Source organism: Python bivittatus, unplaced genomic scaffold, assembly GCF_059951505.1.
Source record: "Python bivittatus isolate LINGU-HERP-01145 unplaced genomic scaffold, Pbiv_v1 ctg000590_np1212, whole genome shotgun sequence".
In the NCBI taxonomy this organism is placed as follows: domain Eukaryota; kingdom Metazoa; phylum Chordata; class Lepidosauria; order Squamata; family Pythonidae; genus Python; species Python bivittatus.
The window spans coordinates 26,842,364-26,854,803 of NW_028277086.1; the positions used below are offsets into that span (position 1 = coordinate 26,842,364).

The 12,440-nt window shown below is 34.9% G+C and overlaps 1 protein-coding gene across 1 annotated transcript in view; it reads left to right on the forward strand.

Annotated features, from left to right (window-relative positions):
• Positions 1–248: 248 nt before the first annotated feature.
• Positions 249–12,440, forward strand: part of CNGB3 (cyclic nucleotide gated channel subunit beta 3) — a 53,556-nt gene continuing 41,364 nt past the window's right edge. The window contains exon 1 of the mRNA XM_088148699.1: positions 249–568. Coding sequence (XP_088004825.1) covers positions 315–568 — 254 coding nt within the window. The 5' untranslated portion in view covers positions 249–314. The remainder of the gene's footprint in view (positions 569–12,440) is intronic.

Sequence of the window (12,440 nt, forward strand, 5' to 3'; positions counted from 1 at the left end):
AAGTAAATTTACTTAAATATTAATAATTTAATTAGGTAAGACAACTTGAATATATTGGACTTTTCATTAATATATAAGAGCTTTAAGTTTTTGTGCTTTTCTCCCTTTGTGATTATTCTTGTTTTTTTTCTTCTTTGTTTCCTATAAAATATAAATTAGAAGTAAAAAAACAACAACTTTCAATTCAAAGAATTGTATACTTGGACATTGCTACCCAAAATGTCAATATGTATCATTTTTCATACAACTCTGCCAAAATTATCTTGAGAGATTAGAATTTATATAGCGTAATTTAATAGAGTGTGGTGCCACCTATGGATTGCTGTAGAGAGCTATATTTTCTAGCTATATTTCCCCTGTCTCTATTGTTGTTTGGTTTTTTGAGAGTTAATGTTATGGGTGCAAAAAGATGTTTGCATAATAGATATTATAATTATTTGATTCCAGATGAAGCAAGAACTTTAGAACCAGGACGGGAGCTTTCTAAGGCTGAACAAGCAATGGAATCCCTTAGCAGAACACAAAAGAGGGAGGAACAGCCAACCAGGGAGAAGGAAGAGAGAGCAGTGTGAGTAACAAGAAAATGTAGTGCTTCATTCATAATAAATTTAGTGTGGAATTTAGTGTACCCAAACAATCCTTTTTTAAAAAATTAAAATTCATCAGAGGAGCAAAATATTTCAGAAACAAGTAATAGCTGATATCTAGATAATTGCCAAATGTCTGTGTTTAAAAAGTCCTAAAAGATTCATCTTGAAGCTATTTGGGACTGACCCTAGCCTCAGACAATATAATTTTTTTCATTACTATTCACCAAAAAAGTATAAATTTGATTATGATTTTTTAAAATCCCTTTAATGTCCAAATAATTTAAAAGTCTCTAGAGGCAAACCACTTCGATTTCAAGAAATAACAACATTTGCTTCTTCATATCAAGGAGAAAAATATCTTGGGAAAACCTTAATTTCAGGAATGATCTTAGAAAGTTGAAAAAAAGTCTATCCAGAAATTTTTATCGTCTTTTGAAAATGTTACATTGAGTTTCTATTTAATACATTGCCTAAATAGACTGTAGTGAGGCCTTTTCTGTTTTGTTATCTGAATAAAAATGGTAAAGGGAATATGAAAAAATCACTAAAAATAGTCACGTTTTCATATTTTTAAAGAATTTAATTTTGAATCTCATTGTTAAAATTCATTGTTGAAGAACAGTTTTTAAAAACTTAATCTTAAAAAATTTTGATATGGCCATAATACTAAGCATTCACAAACTAAATTAATAGTGTATCTTACCTTTTAAAATTGGTTAATGCTGAATTCATATCTTTAAATTCTGTAAAAGAAATCAAATGACAAAAAAATAATTTAAAAACAATTTCCCCTTCTCCTAATATTAGTTTTATTTCTGTACTTTCATGTGCTCATTCAGAAGCTTTGGAGTGTGAAAATTGGATTATGTCATTTTTAAAAAATCATGTTCCAGGATGCATTGGTCATGATTGGTTTTTCTGCAATTTGTACAGGCCGCAAAAGGAACACGCCCCGTATATACCCCATAACATTTGGCAGGATTGTTGTTTTGTTGTTGTATGGCTTTACACAAAATTGTACGACTTCATTCATTATTATATAAACTGCTCTGCTCACCAAAGAAAATGACAAAGCTACAATTCACTTGTGAAATGTGATATTCTAAGTTATGGGCAATTATTTTATTCATTATGAAGAAGATATTGGGAGTAACATATAATCTGTGCATGTGTATTCTAGCATGAGAGCTTTGTAACTGGTAAGTCCAGTCACAGAGATACAAACGTTATTGTATCCTTGCATACACAACATTCATGGATTTTACACCAGGTGGATTGGTTCCTCTTGAACAATATATATGGATATTATAAGCAATAAGCAAGGTCATTTCTGAAAGACCCAATGCATACTTTTAGGCATATACAAAATGGTGGATGGGTTTAACAGAGTTTTTGGTGGGGCGGCATGAACATTTCTAAAAAACAGAGGGTACAGTGCTGAAAAATGTAGCAATGTTTGGGGTATACACTATGGACCTGGACAGATCAACCTTCAGATCTCCTTCATTATTAGGAGGCTTCCCTGCCTCCTTTACTGCCCTTACTCTTCTTTATGGCAGTGACACATAGTTAAACTAAGTTCAGTATGGTACTAGTGGATTGTTTCACTTATCATTGATTTTTGCCTGATAATCAGCCTCAACTGTGACTGATTTTAAACAAAAATCAGCAAATAATAATTTTATTTATTTATTTATTTATTTATTTATTTATTTATTTATTTATTTGTTGGATTTCTCTCCTGCCCATCTCCCCTGCAATAGGGGACTCTTAAATTAAATAATATTTTTAAAGCAACAGAAAATGAGGAAGAGTCCATCCGTTGGCCTTAAATGATACTTCTGCTACCGTAGCTGCTGCTACTGTGGTTACGGTAACTAGTCCTCAAATATATTCCAGTATTCAGCCTCTGCTTGTGATGCATCACTTTGTATAAGTCCAAAGAAAAGGCTGCCTTTTTTCCCCCTATTATCATCACTGGATGGCAAAACCAATTTGTTATCTTGTCAAATGACTCACTTAACTTGTGAAAGACAGGGTGATCACCTCAGAATATCCCTGCACTCCATTAGTGAGGAAAAAATGACCCCCCTTTTGGCTTTCCATCTCAGTAATTTCTCGTTTTTAAATACACAAAAATACATTGTGACAGGCATTGGCAAATAGCAGCAGACATAGCTGCAATTTGCCTGGTCACATCTGTCAGGTCTAAAAATGGTTCGGCATACATGAATGGTCCATGTGCTGAAGAAAAGATGATTGAGCAACTGAAAATGTTTTAATGTCAGTTTCCAAATGATTTAAATCAAGATTCACTCTGAGTCATGCTTGTCTAGCAACCTTTTTCCTTCTATCTTCTAATAACAGTACAATCATATTCCCATTAACAGCTTTTCAGGACAGTTATATTTTGTCACTGGCAGCTTTTGAGTGATGCCATAGATGAATTTTCTTCAAAGTCAGAACAGCAAAATTAGCAGATCATTTTGTCAGTATGTATTAACAAGAATCTAATCTCGGGAAATTAATCCAAAAAAGGCACCTCTACTAGAACAATAATTACTCTGAGATTACATCAAGAGGTTGTACAATGACAATAGTATGTATATATAAGACAGTCATTGGAGAGGGAAATTGTGCAATACATTTAAGCAAGAGCTGAATTACATTGAGAAAAATAATGCATGCAATGTAATTTTAATGAAAAAAGTGAAATCTATTCCAATACTTTATGTATTTGTTTGCTTAATTCAGAAGCAAACTAATAATGCATTCACTTACTGCATTATTCATACACATACACTTACTCTTCATAGCATAGACAGAGTGGGAAAATACAATACAATCATGCAAACATTGATAGGTTGCAATATTAACCTATAAAATTCAGATCAGATATTCTGATTTGACTTACTGGTTCAGGTTTATTTATACTGTGGATCTTCCGACTCTGTATTTACAGATTGTAAATATAAGAAGTAAAAGTTGAAAGAATATTCACATTTCTACCTTAGATTTCTGTTTAATGCATGCAGAAAGGCTAACAATATATGGCCTTTCAAAGACTTTTGATATAAGCAACAAGGAAAGATGTATCGTGTGCAAAAAGTGGACGGAGCATTTTTTGCTCTCTCGGTACTAAACAAAAACAATGTCACTGAATAAAAACTTGGTGATATAAAATCCAGGGCTAATAAAAATATTTCTATATGCAGCAAATAGTTACACTATAGGATGTGTTGCATATGACAACACGACAACCATCAACATGGATGGCTTCAAAAAGGGATTATACAGGACACATCGACAAACACCAACTAGCTGTCAGAAGACATGATGAACAAATCCTTAATCTCACAACACATGGACAGACTCAGCCACAGTTTCAACTGGGAAACTATTAGCATCTTAGACTAAGCCAAATCCAAAAATGCTAGAGAATCCCTGGAACCTTGGCACTCAGACAAATCAGCCATCAATAGACACATAGAGATAAACCACATTTATATACTATTCAGAAGAGACAATAAAAAACCTAGGAAGGAAACAAAAAGACTGCAACACATTCCCCTCAGCAGCCCACATTCAGATAAGCAGGGATCAGCACCAGACAAACAATCAGACAGAAAACAATACTTCAATCAAGGAACCACCAAGAATAAAACTACACACCCACCAAAACTGGCAGGACAAGCTACTGCATATAAACAGGGAGCAAACCCCACACTTACACTGATGATGTTACCTAGTTAGGTAATGAAACGTCTGCAAGCAAACAACCCAAAACTCCACAGGGCTTATACAGTTTCACAGAAATAAAACTCCTATCTCAAGTAGTAAAGAGGATAAGTAATCATTATGACTATGCATTATCTCTGGTACTAGAGATATTTCTAACTATCAGTTCTTGGGGAAAGTCTTGTGTAGCTGTGTGCAATGAAAAAGCAGCCATGAGCAGCCACTTGCTGGAAACAACCTGGGATACGACTGGAGGATGGGTGAGGGGACTTTCAAGAAATTGGCAATAAGCTACAGTCAGCCTCGTACTAGCTTGCTTATTTATTAATTTACAATCCGCCCCTCTCTTTACTGATTAAGCAGAGAGCCTCCAGAAATAATGTAACACATAAAACATATCACTAAAATCATTATTCAGTAAAATAATTCTGTTTCATAAATGAGTTCTTGTGATGCTAATATAAGCCGTTGATGTGGAATAATGGATTGCATCATTTGTATTTATTTTTGTAAATATAGATGATTACTTTTTCATTTAGTCCCTTGCAGACATTTGCCACCTTGAGCTCCTGAAGGAAAGGGGCTGGGGGGGGGGGGGGAGGAATATAAATCTAATCACATAATAGTTTAAGGAACATTATAGAAAGGAAATGCATCCTTTATAATAAAGGTACTTACCTTGTAATTGGAGGCATTAGGTTTGTTGCCCAACACCAAAATATACTGAAATCTGTAGAGGAGGGTAACTGTGTCTGTTTCAAAATTCATAAAACATAGGAGAAGAAACTCGGGGCATTGATGAGATAATTTAAAACTCCACCTGTGGATGATGGCATAACCAGCTATTACCTCAGAAAGAACAGGTTGAAAGGCTTATACCAGCTAGCCTTATGTTCTGACCTTTCAGTCACAGAATTATATATCACAAAGAGTTATGGAACAGGCACAAAAACTTTACATGTCTCATTACTCCCCTTTTTCTATTTAGCATTAACTCTTACATACACAGCCTTCTGTCCCAGAGTTTTCAAATTCTGTAGCCAATGTACTTTTCTTCAAGATTTTTTTTTAATGTCCTTAGGGAATTAAACTCTTTAAAGATGAAAGATCTTCAAACCTCCAGTTTTATAGTTATTTTCTATATAACTGAGCCAAACTTAAAATCACTTTCCCAAGCTAATTCAAACTTTGAAAGTCCAAGTATAGCAGTGGTATCTCCCACATATACGAATGGAATTTGGAACAGAATCTATCAGTCAATATTTTTGGCTTATCTGGCTCAATTTAACATAATTTATTTGAGTTATTCTGGGCTCAGTTTTAATCAACTGGTTGGTTGGTTAGTTGGAGAACCTGAAGCAACCATTTTAAACCAGTTACAAGAACTTGCTAACTTCCACCAAAACTTGTACTGATAGTTTTTGAGCTGTAATTTGTCATACTCACCCTAGCTCCCACTTCATATTGGAACTAGCAATCAAAATCCTATGCATGTCAGCTCAGAAATAACTTCCATTATAAACCCACAAAAAAGTCTATGTTTATAATAACTGGAATAATTGCATTTCCTTTTCTTTTTATTTCTGCTTTCATTTCCTTCCTCTGTGATTTGACTAAGTCAATTATTACATTGTAAGCCTGCCCTATTGAATTCCATAAAGCAATAATTACAGCTTCAGATCTACCCTCAGGAGCTAAAATGAAGTATGGATAGCAGGTTTGCTGTTTATTTCTTTTGATGATCAATTTAGTTCAACTGGGCAATGCAATTCATCAGAACTGATAGATACTTTCATTTACTTTGTAACTGGGTCATCAACTTTGCGACCATTAACATTTTTGGGAGTCCTGCTCCACCTAACTTTTTAATTAAAAAAAAAAAAAATCTAAACAAAATCTGGCCTGTCTTTGATACCAGAAATAGCATGATGAACCTTAAGTAGGAGCCATTATTCTCCATGAATCTGCCTAATCGAATCCCTTAAATTCACCACTTTCCCAATCAAAACTGCAGATGAAAATTGTGGAAGAATATTCAAGAAGTCCAGAAATACTTGCACAGCTTTTTAACATTAATATTATACTAATTTATAAGCTGCCTCAATCACCAAAGTAACTTTAGGTAACATGCAATGAACGAATAAACACATTTTCAAACAATAGAAAGCCAGTAAACCAGTAACAGAAAAGCAGCATTAAACTCTGCATTGGGAAAAACAGCATAAATCAAATAAGAATTAAAATGTGGGGTCACAAATCATCCTGCAGACACCATTAAGAGTAGATAAATAATTATGTTTTACCACAATTATTTCCACAATTAGGCCTTAATATAGGCTCGTACATGTGTTTGGCTGAACTCACTGTCTTTCTCTCAGCATCTTTTTGTAATGCTTTATCTTCCAAAATTCCTCAGGGAACCAAGGGGCCATGAGCATTGGTGCGTAGGGCCACCATTACTCCCTCTTCCCAAGGTCTGTCAAATTGCCCATCAGAGCCTGTTCCATGCCAAACAGTGCAAAACAGAAAGTCAGGCAAATACAAGCTGAAAGGCTTTATTGCCATGTCATAAAGTTCCTGAGGGATAGATAGCCAAAGAGTGTTAGGACTTCCTTGAAAATTCAGGCATTAGCATTCTGATAGCAGGAGAAAGGCACAGGCATTGTCTGGGATGGACCTTGGTTTTGGCACCAGAAAGTTATATGAGCTGGTCTGATTGTCAAGCAAGAGTCTGAGTGCAGGATCAAGAGCAAGAGTGACAGGAACAGAGGTCCAGAGTTCAGGAGTTGTACAAGGGCCTGGAGGCTGCTCTTATAGCCCCAGGTCCTGGAGTGACTGAATTAGGGCCATTGCTGTCTTTTCCTCTTAAGGAGACATGCTTTGTTCAGGAGATACTGATGTGTCCTTGAACTAGGCACCCTACTGGAATCTGAACTGGGTCCTATCTGGTCAGGTTCATTGTCTCCTGAAGCTGTTGCAGGTAGCTGATTGCCTGCTGCCTCTTCACACTGATGTGAAGCTGAAGAAGCAGAAGCCTCATCTGCTTCTTCAGCTTCTGACTCAGAGGATTCAGAGAAGATCATGAAAGAGCCTCAGCAAATGTCCTTAACTCTCTTTTTTTTAATTTGCTGATTAAGGTAATCTCATTTTTAAAATACATATTCATTTTCTCATATATGTATGCTATCCATATTCCACTACCTAGAACTCTAAAATCTGATTTAACATTTTCTGTCTGGAAGTTTCTGTCAGATCTATTTAAATTATAAAAACTTTGCAAGTATTGGGGCAATAAGCTGAAACTATTACTAAAAATGTTTCAGACTGAGTAAGGATAATAATCCATTAACTGGACAGCCATGTATTTTTCATTTATATGAAAGAAAGTGAGGATCCAGTAGCAGTTTGTTTTATGTTTTTTGTGTGCATACTTAGGGAACTAATTGTGTGTGTGTGTGTGTATTGTGTGTGTGTGTGTATATATATATATATAGTGTGTGTGTGTATATATATAGTGTGTGTGCGTGTGTATTGTGTGTGTGTGTGTGTGTGTGTGTATGATAGATAGATAGATAGATAGATAGATAGATAGATAGATAGATAGATAGATAGATAGATATTGTAACATATGTATGCAAATACAATGGGAGTTCTACACTTGCACTACAAGTATCAACCTTCCTGTAGGAAGTCAAGACTAGAAACAGGTAAACCAAGGAACAGGATTCCAAGAGCTCTGATTAATGGTCTTAAATAGGAGGAAACCAAAAAGTATAACAATAGAATTCCAGAGAGTACTTTCAAATTAGATACTTATATAACTTATATATAGGTAACTAAGGTGGGAAAACTTCTTTTCTCTCCCACTTTTTCTAGGAACGTGTGTGCATGTCCCCCTCTTTTGTGAAGAAGGAAAATTTCAATTTGATCACTGTTTTAGTAGTTGGTAGTAACTGATTACAAGAAGCTAAAATAAAGATAAAAGGAGAATACTGAAATTCTGTACAGTAGATAGGTCAATATCCAAGATAACCTAGAAGATATTCCCAAATTACAAGAACCTCTAGAACTAGAAGATTAAGTTAGAGCAGTACCCTAGTCATTACCAAGTTGGAAGGCTATAGGAATTGATGAAATATCTATAGAAATATGGCAAACAACAAAAGAAGAATCTGTACAGGTCTAAGAAAACTATGCCAGCAAATGACACAGTGCCCAATGGATTGGAAGAGATCAGCCTACTTACTAATATCAAAGAAAGGAAACTTAACAGAGTGTGCAACTTAATTTCCTTAATTTCACACAGTAACAAATAATATTCAGGATCATCCAAGGCAAATGAGAGCCCTACATGGAAAGGGATATGCCAGATGTTCGAGCTGGTTTTAGAAAAGGAAGAAGAACAAGAGACATTATTGCTGATGCAGATTGAATAATTGAGAAAGCTGAAGAGTACCAAAAAGAAGTCAATATGTGCTTCCTTGATTATAGAAAGGCCTTCAATTGTGTTGTCTAGATCAGGCTGAGAATGTCAGTAAGAAAATGGGAATCCCAGAACATCTCATTGTTGTCATGAGAAACCTATACAAAGGACAGGAAGGACAGTCCAGAAAGAACACAGTGAAACAGACTGGCTCCAGGTTGGCAAAGAAGTGAGACAGGAGTGTATACTCTCTCCATAATTGTTCCACCTATATGCTGAATATATATTGAGTGAAGGTGGATTGGAAGATGAGCATGACTTTAAAACTGGAAGGCAAAACTTCAATAACCTGTGCTAGGCTGCTGACGTTACTCTGATAGTTGAAAAGGCAACTGATCTAGAAACTCAGGTAGGTCAAGAAGCACAGTGAAAAAAAATGAGACTAAGATTAAATATAAAAAAGACCAAATTTATGACAACAAGTACAGCAGCCAGTCTTAGAATTGATAATGTAGATACTGAAGTGGTGTATAACTTTTGCCTTTAAGGATTGACTATCGACAGTAAAAGAACTAGTAGTCAAGAAATACACCTTGCCCTTCCAAATTTTAAACTGTATCATAAAGCAACTTGCCTGTCATGGATAACTGAGTGGATAAAATCTCTGAATAGCAGAATGGAAATTTTGGAAGGAGCCAATTATGAACTTCATAGGTATTTATAGTACAGAGATTCAAAGGAGGATAAAAATTTTAAAGGACGTATTATTAGACAAAGCTTGATAAAAGTATGGAATTCTACAAAGGGAATAATAAGCCCAACAATTTCACCTCTAGCTTCTCCTTCAAATGCTTTTTATGCTGGAAACAATTACAGTAAAAGAAAGGTAATTAAATATGCAGATATGATCCACTCAGTGTCTACAAATAGATTAAAAACACAGCAAGAACTACTTAGCAAAGGCTGGAATATATCATGGTTGATGTATTTACAAGTAGCCAGAAGGATAAAATCAGATCTTAAGAAGGAAGGAGGGACATTAAGAAGAAGAAGAAGGAAAAAAAAAAAGAATTTGAAATCCTAATACAAAACCAGCATCATCTATTAGGACATGTATCTAACCTTTTACTTAGATATGACAGAGAGAACAAACAAAAAACTGTATGATATAATGGATACAAAATTTTAAAGAAACAGTTACAACACAACAATGGGAAGAATTATGGACTAAATCTGTAAGATTCACACCAAGTTATAACCTAAATAAAAATTGGTGCAAACTGTTTTACAGATGGTATACAACTCCATCAATAATATCTAAAGTAGATAAATCATACAGTAATAGATGTTGGAAATGCCATGAAATAGAAGGAACCTTTTGTCAATGTGGTAAACATGTAAAAAAAAAACCCAAAATATTGCAATGACATACATAGTACAATGCAAAGTTTGGAATTCAAATTTGAAACGAAACCACAACTTTTTATTAGAAATAATTTTAGAAAAAATCAAACAAGAAACATCATCATTTAATGAGATATGTGCTCACATCAGCGAGAATAAATTTTGCTCAATACTGGAAGGAAGACACAATTCCAACCATATCTGATTGGGAACTTAAACTTGGAGAATATGTATTAGTGGATTGCATATGTATTAGTATGAGATATATTTTCCTCACATAAGAAAAATAATTTTTGTAATTGTAAAATCTGAAAAATAGTGACATAACCTTGTTATTAAAATATAAATGTCTGTAACAACAACAAAAGAAGAAATACACCTTCTACTAGCACTTGGTAGAGTAGCAATGAAGGCCTTGGAAAAGATGTTCAGATGTGGGGATACATCTATACCTACAAAGATCAGAAACATTCAGCAAAGGTTTTCCCCATGACACACCATGGAAGCAAAACTTGGTTTACTCTGAAGAAGCAAGATAGAAAGAGAATTGATGCTTTTAAACTTTGCCATTGGAGAAGGCTCCTAGATTACCATGGATAACCAAGAAAACAAATAAATGGTTTATCAAACAAATAAGCCCAAAGTTCTCACTTGAGACACAAATGAACAGCCTCATTTTACCATGTTTTGGACCTAGCTGTCTTGAAAAGTCCATAATGCTGGGAAAGGTGGAAAGAAAGAGGAAAAGGAGATGACCAGAATCAAGGTAGATGGACTCCATTACAGTGACAATGGATGCACCATTGCAAGACCTGAAGGAGTAGATGAGGGTCAGATCACCCTGGAGAAAATCTATCTATGTGATCGGTAAGAGCTGACATTAACTTGATGGCATATAATCAGTCAATTAAGTCCTAACAGCATGACAAATAATTCTGAGAGAGAGAGAGAGAGAGAGAGAGAGAGAGAGAGATTGGAACATTAACTGATTTGCATATGTTCTTCACCCATCTCTCATCTTGCCTATGTCTTAAAATTAGTCATGAAAATAATATACCGTATTTTTCCAACTATAAGACAATACTTTTTTCTAAAATCCTTATGCTAAAAATTGAAGGGCGTCTTATGCAAGGAAGTAAGCCAAGGAGAGAACCGTGCAGTTGCAAAACTGCCCATACTTTGTCTCTGCAAACAGGCTTCCTCCTATTGCTAGCCTCCAATCATGAGTGAAATAGCTTGTCTCTGCAAACAGGCTTCCTCCAATCACAAGCCTCCAATCACGAGTGAAACTGCCCATACTGTCTCTGCAAACAGACTTCCTCCAATCACGAGCCTTATGTAACTGACATCAGCTGATGCTAAACAAACCAATTGGAGGAAGTCTGTTTGCAGAGACAAGCTATCGGCAGTTTCACTCATGATTGAATATAATCAGTTATGCAAAAGAGCATGGAAATAGAGCTGCAGAGAGACGGTTTGGACCTCCTCCCACCGAGTGTATCAGGTAAATGTTACCTAATTACTAAATAAAAATGTGTTCTGCACTATCTTTAAAATATTGATTTCTTAATTTTGGGTTGGAAAAGTGGGGGTCGTCTTGTACATGGGGGCATCTTATTGATGGAAAAATATGGTATTATTCAGAATTTAATTAAATACTTGGGCTGGAATAATATAGATTATACAGTGAAGCTGGTATCCTTAGGAAGTTGAGTTATGAAGATCCACCACCTTTTGTGACAAACTGATTAAAACTACAAAGGAAAAAATGTCCGTGGCAAACTTCACAAGTCTCTTGTAAGCCACAACTGCTTTTTCTGGAATTTGAATGATGACTTAAAGCTAACAGATCATGAATGAAGCATCTTGGATCATCTTAAAGAGATCACTTTTAACATATTGCAGTATGAGCTTTTGTGGACAACTCATTTTGTGAGATGTATGTAGCAAATGATATATAGACATTTTGTAGGTGGATTAAAAAAAAGTTTTATTTTCTCCTTACAAGAAATAAGGTCAAAAAGTTAAACAAACATGCAAAAGCAGATTACTATGCAAATCACATATTAATGTGAGAATCAATCAGAGGAATAAAAGATTGAATCAGCAGGGATGTGACCTACTATGGATTAATAGGCAAAGGAAGATAAATAATGTAACCAAATAACTTTCAGAGGAACAATTATTTTTTAAATGAGGCCTCTATTTCCAGTATCTACTGAGTCCAAGTTTCAGGGTCAAAGTATATAAGATAGCAATCTAAAATTAGCATTGATATGTTTTCC